The sequence below is a fragment of the Gekko japonicus genome, unplaced genomic scaffold (genome assembly GCF_001447785.1).
Source record: "Gekko japonicus isolate JY-2015 unplaced genomic scaffold, Gekko_japonicus_V1.1 scaffold3431, whole genome shotgun sequence".
In the NCBI taxonomy this organism is placed as follows: domain Eukaryota; kingdom Metazoa; phylum Chordata; class Lepidosauria; order Squamata; family Gekkonidae; genus Gekko; species Gekko japonicus.
In genome coordinates this window covers 47,040-61,666 of record NW_015176080.1, presented here as the reverse complement: position 1 = coordinate 61,666, position 14,627 = coordinate 47,040, and the positions used below count along the sequence as shown (strand labels likewise).

Sequence of the window (14,627 nt, the reverse complement as noted above, 5' to 3'; positions counted from 1 at the left end):
CCCCCCCCCATAGCTAGCAATCCAAAACAGTCCAGTGGCACCTTTAAGGCAAAGGTTTATTCAGGTACAAGCTCTCCCTCCTCTGTGAGGGCAGATCTGCACGTCCCCCCCCTCCAATAGCTAGCAATCCAAAACAGTCCAGTGGAGCCTGAGCGGTGGGTGTTGCCTTCTGACACACTTCTGGTGATGTCAGGGGTGTGTGGCATATGCAAATAAGTTACGCTAATGAGCTCCTGCACCTCTTTTTCTACGAAATGACCCCTGGTTTGGAGATCAGTTGTAATTCTGGGATATCTCCTGGCCTCCCCTGGAGGACGGCAACCCTACTCACGAAAACTGCGCACAGAGCAGTGATGAAGGAAAGGCAAGACCACCTCCCCGCCCCATGCTACGGCTGGCTCCCATCACATGCATGCAAACGGTATGCAAACGGTGAAGACAACTTTTATGCAAACTTCCGCATACAAATCAGCAGCGCCCCCCCCCCCCCGGGACATGCTTCAGTGGGGGCACTTGGTTCCCTCCCTCTGCTTCCACGAATTGGGGGAGGAATTCCTGGGCAGGAGGGAAAAGGTCAATGCAGCCAACTGTAGAATCCCGAGAAAGAAGTAATGTCCCAGCCACAAGAGGGAAGGACCATGACTCTGCCCAAGAGGGGAAATGTTGTTAAGTGCCAAATGCAGCATGCGCTGCAGGTTTCTAAAAATCTCAGTTCTGGTTTGTTTCCAGAACAGCTTCCTAGTTTTGGTAGGATGTCACGTTTGAAAAGAGGGACGGTGGCCAGGGCTGGACATGAGTGGGCTGGGGCTTCCGTGGCTACCAGCCAGTTTGGAGAGCCAGTTTGGTGTAGTGGCTAAGTGTGCAGACTCTAATCTGGGAGAACTGGGTTTGATTCCCCACTCCTCCACTTGCACCTGGGTGGATGACCTTGGGCAAGCCGTAGTTCTGATAAGAGCTGTTCTTGAAAAAGAGCTGCTTCTGTCAAGAGCTCTCTCAGTCCCACCCCCCTCACAGGGTGTCTGTGGTGGGGAGGGGAAGGGAAAGGAGTTTGTAGGCCGCTCTGAGACACCTTTGGGTAGTGAAGGGCCGGGTATAAATCCAATCTCTTCTTCTCTCAAGAGCAGTTCTCAAGAGAGCTCTCTCAGCCCCACCAGACTCACAGGGTGTCTTTTGTGGGGAGGGGAAGGGAAAGGAGTTTGTGAGCTGCTCTGAGACACCTTTGGGTAGTGAAGGGCGGGGTATTAATCCAATCTCTTCTTCTTCTTCTTTTACCTCACAGGGTGTCTGTGGTGGGGAGGGGAAGGGGAAGGCGCTTGTGAGCCGCTCTGAGACTCCCTTGGGTAGTGAAGGGCCATGGGGTATAAATCCAATCTCTTCTTCTCTCAAGAGCAGTCTTCAAGAGAGCTCTCTCAGCCCCACCCGCCTCAAAGGGTGCCTGTGGTGGGGAGGGGGAGGTTTACTTTGTCTTCTAATTGCCTTTGCATTCCTTCTGTGCTTCTTTGCTGCTACGACGCTTATCTCTAAGTATTGCAGGTGGGGATGTTGATGTCTGGTTTTCTTGGGAACAGAGCATGAGAGTTTCGTTCCCAGCTTCAGCGCTAAACGGCCGAAGCTCTATCTCCTGCGCGCGGGAAGGTAGCTAATTGGCCAGGGCAGGGGTGGGGGTGCATGCGAATTCCCTATATCCTATTATGCCCCATGGGCAGCTGTCATTCTTAACAGTGCCTATGTTAATGCATCTACAGCTCTTCAATAAAGTATTGCCTTTCCTGAGAAGCGTGTACTACGTTGTTGGCTGTGGGTTCTGACAATGGGGAGAACGCAGCCTGTCGGTCAGCTGGAGGGCCATTTAAATCTTGGATGAGGGAGGGAGAGAGGGGCATGCCACCCCCCCACTTCTTCTCAGTTCACAGCCCCCCATTCTTCTAAAAAAAATCTTCTCAAAGAAATATTGTGGGGCTGGCCTTTTAGAGAAGGTCATTCATACCACTGTCGGTATGGTCTGGCAGCAGTCTCTCTAATCTCCCACTGAAATTCCTTTGTAAGAGAACTGCTACTCTTAGGGCAGGAACTGAATGTCCTGGAAGGTTAAAATGTTCTTTTTGCAGTCAGTTTCTACTGACCGGCAGTGTTCCCTCTAAGCTGAGTTAGTGTGAGCCAGCTCACAGTTTTTTAGCCTCCGGCTCACACATTTTTGTCTCAGCTCGGGAAGGAGGGCTCCAGAGCAAACTGATTTATGCAGCAGCCAAGTCGCTCGCTCACAACTTTAATGGCCGGTAGCTCACAAAGTAGAATTTTTTGCTCACAAGACTCCACAGCTTAGAGGGAACACTGCGTGACCGGGATCTCTTTTGGTTTTGTATTAAGCTGCGTTTGACAGGCTTTTAACTGGGAGACAGCCCTCATTCTTTTTCTGCTCACTGCTGCTGCCAGTTGGGACCCCAAGCATCGATTTGAAAGGACCATCTCTTTCCAAGAGGTCTCCATGATCCAACTACAATCCTCAGGTTGCCACCTAGTGGCTGCTTAGGGTAGCCACCCAGCACTGACCAGAGCCTGCACTTTTTCTATGGTGGCTCCTGAGTCCTGATGTATAAGAACTTAAGAAAAGCCCTGCTGGGTCAGACCACAGGCCCGTCAAGCGAAGTATTTGCTTCGCACAGGGGCCGACCAGCGGGCTCTAGGAAGCCCCCGAGTGGGATGACGGCAACACCATCCTCCCGTGGAGACCTCATCCATGGCGGGTTCCGGGCAAGAGACGAGCGGCGGTGGTTTGCCCTTGCCTGCCTCTGCGTAGGGACTCTGCACTCCCCTGGGGGTCTCTCCCATCCAAATACTCCCCTGCTTAGCTTCCAAGATCTGATGAGCTCAGGGTTGAGCTCGGTATTTCGGCAGCTTGAAAGACGAGAAGAAGAAGAGATTGGATTTCTACCCCGCCCTTCACTACCCAAAGGAGTCTCAGAGTGGCTCACAATCTCCTTTCCCTCCCCCTCCCCACAACAGACACCCTGCGAGGTCGGTGGGGCTGAGAGAGCTCTTGACAGAAACTGCTCTTGAGAGAAGAGCTGTGAGAGAACTTGTGACTGAAGAAGAGATTGGGTTTATACCCCATGGCCCTTCACTACCGAAAGGTGTCTCAGAGCGGCTTACAAACTACTTTCCCTCCCCCTCCCCACAACAGGCACCCTGTGAGGTCGGTGGGGCTGAGAGAGCTCTTGACAGAAACTGCTCTTTTTCAAGAACAGCTGTTATCAGAACTACGGCTTGCCCAAGGTCATCCAGCAGCTGCGAGTGGAGGAGTGGGGAATCAAACCCGGTTCTCCCAGATTAGAGTCCGCGCACTTAACCACCACACCAAAAATAAACCCGTCCCCTTCTCAAGGGCTTCATGTAGAAACGAGAATCGTTTGACTTGGTTTTACTGCCGCTTTAATGCAGCTGTTCTCCTGCGGTTTTGCAAGAGTTTACTGATTTTGTATGTTTTTGTTTTGTTTGGTTCGATCTCTTGGGTGCTTTTGTAAGCTGCTCCGAGGGCTTTTTGTGGAAAGGGAAGACATAATATCACAACTAGAGAGGGGGGGGGGCACGGGAAAGCTGAAAATGGGAGGCATTCAAATTGTGCTCAAGAACATGTCAGTCTTAAAACAACGGCTGTTGGACAAAAGTGCTCAAGATGATGCTGTATCATCAGGCACCTCGAGAGTAGCCTCCCTTTATAGGCAGTTCTCTCCCCCTCCATTAAATCTTCCTGCTTATTTTACTGATCTACTAAATTCCGAGTACAGGAAAGCCTTGACGAAGGCACAATTAGATATCTTACGCTCCCTCCAAGCTGTGGTCTTGTGAGCAAAAATCCTACTTTGTGAGCTCCTGGCATTAAAGTTGTGAGCGAGCGACCTGGCTACTGGATGAATTGGTTTGTTCGGGAGCCGTCCTTCCTGAGCTGAGACAAAAATGTGCGAGCCGGAGGCGAAGAAACTGTGAGCTAGCTCACACTCACTCAGCTTAGAGGGAACAATGCTTCCCACTAGCAGTGTTCAGAGGTCGTTACAACAATATCCCATATAACGAGCAAGTCTGCTCTCCAGCGATCTGTTGAGGACCTGGCCCACGTGGTGTTTTGGTGCCCAAGATCGTGAACACTACCTTAGGAGCATTGGGCCATCTGACAGCAATTCTGATTCCGTGAACTTAGGCAGGCCATGATAAGGGAGAGCAGGAAGGGTTGCATCAGTGCTTAGTTCTCGTGGCCCTTTCTTACACACCCGGGGAAATGCTGATCGCCTCTTTGGGGTCAGGAAGCAGTTTTCTCCAGGACAGTTTGGCCAGGGATCCTGGAGGGTTGGGGGGGTTGGCCCTCTTCTGGGCATAGAGCAGGGGTCACTGGAGGTGTGTGTGGGGGGGGGAGGTGTTTGTGAATTTCCTGCATTGTGCAGGGGGTTGGACTAGATGACCCTGGAGGTCCCTTCCAACTCTATGATTCTATGATTTTAACACGATATCCAGGATGATCAGACTGGTCCACGCTTGTAATACTGCTGCGACCAGGGCCAGGGCCTTTTCGCTGGCGGCTCCTACCTGGTGGAATGAGCTCCCAGAGGAGACCTGGGCCCTGCGGAACCTTGCGCAGTTCCGCAGGGCCTGCAAGATGGAGCTCTTCCGCCAGGCTTTTGAGTAGGAGCTGCCGCCGCCACTGTACCACCATCGCACCGCCACTATAAATGGTGTGGGTACCACCGAGGTGCAAGACAGACCTGGGACGAAGATTGGATGGCAGTGTTGTTACAGATCTTACGCCGTTGTTCTGGGCTTATTTTACCAGAACCCATCTTGGAATTGAGGACTGAAGTGCCACCTAGAGGACTGTAGCGATATCTAGAGCACCTGCACTTTATGTATTATTGGATTGTTTTATTCTGTTTTTAGTGTTTTAATCATGGCTTCGTGCCCTAATTGTTTAATCTTGGCTTTGTGCCCTAATGGTTAGCCGCCCTGAGCCCGTTCTGGGGAGGGCAGGATATAAATCAAACAATAAATAAATAAAAATAAAATACAGACCAAAATAAATGGGTCACATTACCAACGGCGAAATCTATTGCCTTAGTTATAAAGATCCAGTCAAAGCCCTCTGACACCGGTGTGGTCAGTCGATAGTTATCTTGCTCACCTTGGATCTCTCAGTGCTATTACAGGATCAGTAGTTCGTTGTTAAGCCTCGCCCTTTGTTACCAAGATTCATGTTTGTTAATTACATATTATGTTTCTAGGTGTTTAATGGACATTTTATGGGTTTTAATGTGTATTGTGATTGTTTGGTGTAGTGGTTAAGTGCGTGGACTCTAATCTGGGAGAACCGGGTTTGATTCCCCACTCCTCCACTTGCACCTGGCTGGATGACCTTGGGCAAGCCATAGTTCTGACAAGAGCTGTTCTTGAAAAAGAGCAGTTTCTGTCAAGAGCTCTGTCAACCCCACCTACCTCACAGGGTGTCTATTGTGGGGAGGGGAAGGGAACGGGGTTTGTAAGCCGCTCTGAGACACCTTTGGGTAGTGAAGGGCCATGGGGTATAAATCCAATCTCTTCTTCTTCTTTTATGCTATTCAGATCCAGCTTTATTAATACGGTCAAATCATATGGCATAAATCAGGTACACACAGTCACAAGCAATAAAGTTAAACAGAAGAATATCCATATAGTAGAATTGCTTCATGCTATGTTGCACTGTTGTTTTACGCCACGTTGCGTTGTTTTTCCTAATGCCATTTGCTACGGCTGTGGGCTTAACGCCATAAACTTGACTTGAATATGTCGGTCCATTGCAATACTTTGTGTTGTGTGCGGCACAAATTCGGCGAGCCCTGGGACCGCAAACCTGCACCGAGGCACTGCTGGCATTATTCCGGGGACGCTCAGCTGTGCTGAGCAAGACTCGGCAACACGTTGCAACAGCAGGCCCAGGGAAATGCGCATATTCGGCTGAGTGTTGCATCAGAGTCCCCCTTGAGGGACAACTCCCTCCCTGGGAAAAGCACGGCTCTCTGCCCGCACTTAACTTTATTCCCCTCTGGAACATTTCGGAGCAAAATTCAAAAGGTGACACTTGTTTATTTATGCAGATGTATCACTTCCAGAGGCTTAGAAACCGGGGGTCCTCGAGCTTTTTGAGCCTGCAAACACCTTTGGAATCCTGAAACTGGTGTGATGGGCACAGCCAGAAAACTGCTGCTACAAAATGGCTGCTTCGGGAGGCGGAGCCAGCCACAAAATGGCCGCCACAGCTTATCTTCCGTTACACAGTGAAGATCCGTGTGCTGCGATGGCCGCTGCTGCCAAAGCGACATTTTATAAAATCTGCACTGCCCATCAAACCACCAATGGCCAATCAGAAAGCTTGCTGGGGGAAAGTCCCATCTGGCCCCTGCCACTTCCTAAAAACACTCGGCAGGCACCAGGAAAGGTGTTGGAGTGTGCTGTGGCGCCCACGATCACCACGTTGGGGACCCTTGCCCTATACTGTGATTCTTCTGGGGGGGTGTATTTTTTTGTATTTTTATATGTGCCTATGTGTTTGTATGTGCATGTGAGTGTGCGTGCAACTGGAAGTCATGGCGACCTCTGGTGACTGACCCCTACTGGAGGCCCGGAGGATATTCAGGTGCTGAATAAAGCCTGCCCCTGCCTCCCGACTTCTGGTATTCCAAGGAGGTCTCCCATCCAAGTGATTTCCGGAGTTGACCCTGCTTAGCTTCCGAGATCTGACTTGCCCGGGCTATCCGGTTCAGGGAATACATACTGTGATTTTCAACGTAAGATAAAGAGTGCATTTATAACTAAGAGCCGCACAAAGAGAAGAGATTGGATTTATACCCCGCCTTTCACTACCCAAAGGTGTCTCAGAGCGGCTTACAAACTCCTTTCCCTTCCCCTCCCCACAGCAGACACCCCTGTGAGGTGGGTGGGGCTGAGAGAGCTCTGACAGAAACTGCTCTTTTTTTTTTTCGCTCTGATCAGAACTACGGCTTGCCCAAGGTCATCCAGCCAGGTGCAAGTGGAGGAGTGGGGACTCAAACCCAGTTCTCCCAGATTAGAGTCCGCGCACTTAACCACTACACCAAACTGGCTCACGAGCACTGACATTTGCCACGGCTAGCCACCTGAAGCACAAACAGTCATTCTGAGTTTTAACGTCAAGCGCTTCCCTGACCGTTCTCCCCGTCGGAGTGTACGGGAACTGAATGCCTCCCGCAGCGTTTTAGTAGACTCATCTCCAGGAGGGGAGGAAATGGAGAACAATACACTTTCTCCCAGGGCCCAATTTGGAAGATGCTGGAGCATCCCAGGGAAAACACTTTCCCCGAGTATCCACATGAGTGGGTGATAAAATGAGAGCATCACCAGCATGGGGGGAAGCAACCAGTGTCCCCTCTAAGCTGAGTTAGTGTGAGCTAGCTCACAGTTTTGTAGCCTCTGGCTCACCCATTTCTGTCTCAGCTCAGGAAGGAGGGCTCCAGAGCAAACTGATTTATGCAGCAGCCAAATCACTTACTCACAGCTTTACTGCCAGTAGCTCACAAAGTACAATTTTTGCTCACGAGACTCCACAGCTTAGAGGGAACATTGGAAGCAACCCAGCTGGAGCTAGGTAACAATACCACCTCGCCTGCAAAACAGGACTGCTGTTTCTGTTTTTAATACGGCGGCATCCGTAAGACACACAATTGCTTGCCGACTTTTTAAAGAAGGGGCCAGACTGTGTCAGCAGGCACCGGGTCAGGGCATGTGAAACTGAGCAAGCTCGGCTGTGAATGAAACAAGCCAGTGTTTCATGGGATAGAGCAGGTAGAGAAACTGTGTACAGTTCCGGTCACCACACCTCAGGAAGGATATTGCAGCATTGGGGAAAGTGCAGAAAAGGGCAACTAGGATGATAAAAGGGTTGGAACACTTTCCCTGTTGAAGAAAAGTTAGAGCGCTTGGGGCTCTTTAGCTTGGAAAAACGACGGCTGAGGGGTGACACGATCGAGGTTTATAAGATTATGCATGGGATAGAGCAGGTCGAGAAAGAAGGACTTTTCTCCCTTTCTCACAGTACAAGAACTCATGGGCACTCCATGAAATTGCTGAGCAGTCGAGTTAGGACGGATAAAAGGTAGTCCTTCTTCACCCAAAGAGTGATTAACACATGGAATTCACTGCCACAGGAAGTGGCGGCGGCTACAAGCATGGACGGCTTCAAGAGGGAATTGGACAAGCATCTGGAGCAGAGATCCATCAGTGGCTATTAGCCACAAGGTATAGATAGGAACTCTCAGTCTGGGGCCAGTGACGCTCTGTGTTCTTGGTGCTGGGGGGGGGGGGCAACATAAATGAGCTTCTAGTGTCCTGGCCCCACTGCTGGACCTCCTGAGGGCACCTGGTGTTTTTGGCCGCTGTGTGACAGAGTGTTGGACTGGATGGGCCATTGGCCTGATCCAAAATTGGCTTCTCTTATGTTCTTATGTCCTCGACAGAAAGAGAGGCCCAGCCTAGGATTACATCTCTGGGAAGTCTCATCCACAAGCGAGTGACTTAATGTAGGAATGGATTCTGCAGAGAAATCTTTAAAAACAGAGACGCAGGCGTGGCCCTCAGGCCAAAGAGTTTCCCCACCTCAATCCAGCAATTGCCCGCACTCCCATCTCGGGACCCGTGGCAAAAACACACCCTTACCGTAACAAACGAGTCTGCTGCCTCTTTCGGATCGAGGGGTTGGACTCAAACACGTGGGGGCGCTTCCTTTTTTTGCCGGTGGCCACGGCGGCGGCCGCTGCCATTCCCACTGGGCCTGTGAACAGAGATCGATTTTGAATATTCGGTGGGGCACGGGGAGGGGAGGCCATAAGCTCACGCTACGTCCGGCAGCCGGGACAATATCGCAGAGTATTTGACAAGTCAGGAACAGACACGTTCATAATGTGTATAGGTTTGAGTCCAGTAGCACCCTAGAGAACAACAAGATGTTGGGGGTATTTAATTTATTTATTTAGGTTTATATCCCGCCCTCCCTGCAAGCGGGCTCAGGGTGGGTCACAACAGAAAAGTTACAAAACCTTTTAAAAAACTCCATAACAGACAGATAATTAAAACAATTAAAAAAGGCAGGAACGACAATAAATCCGTAAAGGTTCAACAATTTTAAATAGCTGGGAGCAACTAGGCCATGAGCCAAGGAACAGTAAAGATCTCATTCATATGGGCAAGCATACAGATTAAAAAAGCTTCAGCAAAAAAGCGTATCCAGAAGAGGGCAACCAGGATGATGAGAGGGCTGGAATCCAAGTTTTATGAGGAAACGCTGAAAGAGTTGGGTATGTTTAGCCTGGGAAAGAGAAGGCTTAGAGGGGACAGGATTGCGGTCTTCAAGTATCTGAAGGGCTGTCATGTAGAAGATGGAGCGGATCTATTCTCTCTTGCTCCGGACTGCAAGACTAGATCTAATGGGTGGAAATTACAAGGGAGTCGTTACCGGCTAAATATCAGGAGAAACTTCCTGACTGTCAGAGTGGTTGAGCACTCCAGTGGCACCTTTAAGACCAAGTTTTATTCAGGTACAAGCTCTCCCTCCTCTGTGAGGGCAGATCTGCGAGTCCCCCCCCCCCCAATAGCTAGCAATCCAAAACAGTCCAGTGGAGCCTGAGTGGTGGGTGTTGCCTTCTGACACACTTCTGGTGATGTCAGGGGGTGTGGCATATGCAAATAAGTTATGCTAATGAGTTATGCTAATGAGCTCCTGCACCTCTTTTTCTACGAAATGACCCCTGGTGTTAACTACCACCAAGCCCCTTCCAACTTGTCACAACCCTATGAATTAATGTCCTTCAAAAGGTCCTCTCATTCACAGCCTTCCTCAGGTCTTGCAAAATGAGGGCCTTTGTGGCTTTCCTTGATTGAGCCAATCGATCTCATGCTGGCTCTTTTCCTACCGCCTTCAAGTAAGTTATTAATATTTGAAACTGGTGATACGCCACCTTGAGTCACCGTGAGTGGAGAGAAAGGTGGAGGGGACGCCTTCAAGTAAGTTATTAATATTTGTAACTGGTGATACGCCACCTTGAGTCACCGTGAGTGGAGAGAAAGGTGGAGGGGACGTTTTCTTTAGTCACCTAATACTCCTTATTTCATTGAGGCAACATCAAACTAAAAGAAAAAAACCTGGAAAAGATCACGTCTATTTGTTATTGCTCTACTGCCCTCTCCTGGTTACAACCTCTCATCTAAAAATTCCGGCTTGCCGACAACATGGAAAAGACTGAAGAATACAGAGAACTGGGGGGGGGGGGTGTTTTCTTTCTTTCGAAATTATTCTCATGACCTTTAAATATCAGGGTAATATATTTTTAAAGAAAGGAGCTTAGAGTATAGGCACGGGACCAGACAAACTAGAAATACAGATTCTACACCGGCAATTATTTTGCATCTCCTCAAAGGTGTGTGTGTGAGTGAGAGAGAGAGAATGAATATGAGGCTGGGTACATGCTGAAACTTGTGCTGTCTGCCTAGCAATGCTCCCTCTAAGCTGTGGAGTCTTGTGAGGAAAAATTCTACTTTGTGAGCGACTGGCATTAAAGTTGTGAGTGGGTGATTTGGCTGCTGCATAAATGAGTTTGCTCTGGAGCCCTCCTTCCTGAGCCGAGACAAAAATGTGAGAGCTGGAGGCTAGAAAACTGTGAGATACCTCACACTAACTCAGCTTAGAGGGAACACTGCTGCCTAGCACCATCCACTATCAGAGCCTGGGGGGAGACGGATTTGCACCACTGCACCAATTCAGCTAGACTGCTAATTCTGTCTGGTAACCAGTTTGGTGTAGTGGTTAAGTGGGCGGACTCTAATCTGGGAGAACCGGGTTTGATTCCCCACTCCTCCACTTGCACCTGGCTGGTGTGACCTTGGGCAAGCCATAGTTCTGGCACAGCTGTCCTTGAAAAAGAGCCGTTTCTGTCAAGAGCTCTCTCAGTCCCGCCTACCTACAATCATAGAATGTTAGAGTTGGAAGGGACCTTGCAGGTCAGCTAGTCCAACCCCCTGCACTCTGCAGGAGCACAGCTGAAAGACAGCCCTACATACCTACAACAGGGTGTCTGTGGTGAGGAGGGGAAGGAAAAGGAGTTTGTAAGCCGCTCTGTAGTGAAGGGCTAGGTATAGAGCCAGTCTCTTCTCTTCTTCTTCTTCTTCTAACAAAAGCTGAAAATCAAAACTGTGGCTACTTCAGGATCCTAGAAACCTGCTAATTCACAATCCAGGGGAAATCATCACATCAGGATAAAGCCCCACATGGATACAAAGGTGCAAAAAAATTAAAAACTGGAGCATGCAATTCTGTGTGCGCATCTTCGTTTCTGGGCATTCATAAACGCAACGAAAGCATCGAAAGGTTATTTAGTGGTCGTGAGGGATTAAAACATGAAATGAAACAAACTGATACTGATTTATAGCGAATTTATAACCATATGGTTTCCAATCATATCTTGTCTTGCAACTCAAGAAGAAATATAGACTGTAACAGACATAATGCATCTATCGTAATTAACCCTGATTCGTAAATTTAACTCTGTAAAGCACCATGTGATAATCTTTGAATATGTATATTTGTATGTAGGTTTAATGTATATTTGTATATAGGTGGCTCAAGTGGTTAAGACGCTGAATTGCAGACCGGAAGGTTGGTAGTTCAGCAGTTTGAGACCTGAGTGCCGCATGACGGAGCGAGCTCCCATCTCTAGTTCCAGCTCCTGCCAACCTAGCAGTTCGAAAGCAAGAAATTGCAAGTAGATAAATAGGTACCACTTCGGTGGGAAGGGAACAGTGTTCCGTGCACCTTGGTGTTTAGTCATGCTGGCCACATGACCACGGAAACGTCTTCGGACAGCGCTGGCTCTTCGGATTTGAAACGGAGATGAGCACCGCAACCCTAGAGTCGGACTCGACTGGCTTTCGAGGAAGGGAACCTTTACCTTTTATATAGGTTTAATATAAGGTTTTATGGTTGTATTATTATTTCTTTATATTGAAAACGAACAAAATAGTATTTTTAAAAAACGAACAGGACAAAGGGACCAAAAGGAGCAGATGAGGTTAAGCGGACACCAAGATTCACAACATGAGACGGATTGACTCAAGAAAGGAAAGCACAGCCTCCAACTTGCAATCCCTGAGCAATTAATGAGAGGACGCTTGGACGTTTTGGAGGTCATTCATTCACAGGGCTTCCGTAAGTCGGAAGCAACTTGACGGCGCGTAACACACACCGCTGGGGGCCTTAAGTGGCCATCTTTTTCCAAGCTCCATCTTTGCATTAGAGATGTAAAATTTCCGGAAATTTTGAAGCTCGGAAAAAACCCCGTTTTTTCCCGGTTTTTTTCGGGGGGGGTTCTAGATTGAAAGTCATTCTGTTACTTTAGGAACATAAAATATGACTATGGACTTTTTTACTTGGCATGAAATGAGCACAACTAGCATATTAAAAACATAGTGTATCCACACAATTATTACAAACAGAATACCCACCCACGTGCAAAAACAAAACTGAAACCTTTTTATTTTCTTCTGACAATAGCACCTCCTAAAGGAAAAAATGCATCTTGTTCTTGCATTGGAGAGTTCAGTTTGTAACCTAGGACTTGCATATATATATTTATATATTAGAAATGATTTGGAAAATATTTGAACACCTTGTCTTAAAATATTTTATTCATCATGTTAAAATAAAACGTTCCATAATCAATTTTTTTTCTTTTCTTTTTTCAATTTTTAGGGAAAAAACAAAAAAGCTTCAGGGAAAAAACGGAAAAAAACCATTTCCCCCCCGAATTTTTCCGGCTTTTTTCCAGGCCTTCACATCTCTACTTCGCATCACCCATTGGAGCGTGTTACCAAACAGAAGCCACGCAGAGAAGCCCCAGAGAAATCATGAGAAAATAAGAAATGTGTACCTGCAGCGGCCAGGTGAGCCGTCACCTCGTCGGCAGCCGTGGAGTTGAGGATGTCAGAGTCGTCATACGAGGTGTCCTCGGGAGAAGACGGCGAGTCTTCATCGGCGCTGAGCATGCTGTGCTCTGTGTATGTGGCCACGTGTTTTTTTGCTGGGCCACCACCTGGGCCTCTATGGTGGCCATGTGCTCCGTCTGGGTCACCGTGTGTTCCTCCATGGAGAGCTACTGCTAGACGAAAAGAAAAATGGGAGGAGATCAGTTGGGTGAGAAAGGGGAGCCTGAAATACCCTTCTAGGGCAAGGGTCCCCAGCCTGGGGCCCACGGGCACCATGCTGAACAGTTACTATTAGAGTAATCCTTCTTTCAGAGAAGTACGCTTTTGGCATGATGAAACAGAGATAGACCGATATAGAAATGCAAGGACTTTGAAGCCTTGCTACTGGGCATTGCTCTCCCATTCATTGGGGGATTTCTCTTAATGGGCCGCTGCCAGAGTATTTTTCCTGTCTGATGGATCCCTATATTAGAAGGGTATTCACGCTGGCCCATTTTAATGTGCTCCCCTCAGCTGTGTTATATGGGAGATTTAAAACAATACCATTCCCGGATAGGTTACGTCCCTGTGGGCTAAAGGAGATTGAAGGAACGGACTGTGTACTTCTGACTTGTAGATTTTACCAGGGTTTGCGCCCTTATCACCTCGGCCCTATACTGCAAACCCTGGAGGGCAGATCTGAGGAAAGTAAGATAATGAACCTTCTAGCCTCAAACAGGGCTGATACCATCGAAGAGGAGTCAAACTTCCTTTACAGAGCGTATAGAAGAAGACGAAGAGGAGATTGGATTTATACCCCGCCCTTCACTTGGGAGTCTCAGAGCGGCTTACAAACTCCTCTCCCTTCCCCTCCCCACAACAGACACCCTGTGAGGTGGGTGGGGCTGAGAGAGCTCTGACACAAACCACTCTTTTTCAAGGACAGCTGTGCCAAAGCTTGTGACTGACCCAAGGTCACATCAGCAGCTGCAAGTGGAGGAGTGGGGAATCAAACCCGGTTCTCCCAGATTAGAGTCCGCACACTTCACCACTACACCAAACTGGCTCTCTAGGAGAAGTTCTTTTTCAGCAGAAGGGGTAGTGAATTAACTCTTTTGCGTGCCTACCGCCTCTGTTCCTAAGGCTGCTGCTGTTCTTATGCCAATAAAGGTTTGTTGTGTGTGTACTGTTAGAGTAACGCAAGTGGGGGACCCACGAAACTTGAGGGGGGATTGAACTCCCCCCCCCATTGCCATCCAGGGCAACTCCCTGGGAATCCAGCCGGGCTGCCGGGCTCTACCCCCACTAGTAGAAGACACCATCAAAGATTGCCAAACAATATATTAAACAATTATAAAGTTGGTGGTGTCACAAAAACGACATTAGTGCGTGCTGTGACTATAACAAGGCATAATGATACAATGTTTCCGCCTTTGTGGATAAGACATAAGGAACCTATGATTTGCTTCTTACACTAAGAACCTTTTGGTCTGTCGAAATTGCTGAAATCGGGTTCCACTTACGCAGCCGGCATCCTCCAGCTCCTCATGCAAGAAGAGCGTAGTCTGTGCATGTGGAGATAACATAAATGTATTTGGGGGAGGGGATCTAAAAGCTTCTTT

At 48.5% G+C, this 14,627-nt stretch overlaps 1 protein-coding gene across 1 annotated transcript in view; it reads right to left on the bottom strand.

The window, feature by feature from the left end:
• The window catches only part of NRF1 (nuclear respiratory factor 1), a 76,949-nt gene extending 63,762 nt beyond the window's left edge, over positions 1-13,187 (bottom strand). The window contains 3 exon segments of the mRNA XM_015426728.1: positions 8,710-8,824; positions 12,972-13,118; positions 13,121-13,187. Of these exon segments, the coding sequence (XP_015282214.1) occupies positions 8,710-8,824; positions 12,972-13,118; positions 13,121-13,187 (329 nt within the window).
• Between the last annotated feature and the right edge of the window lie 1,440 nt (positions 13,188-14,627).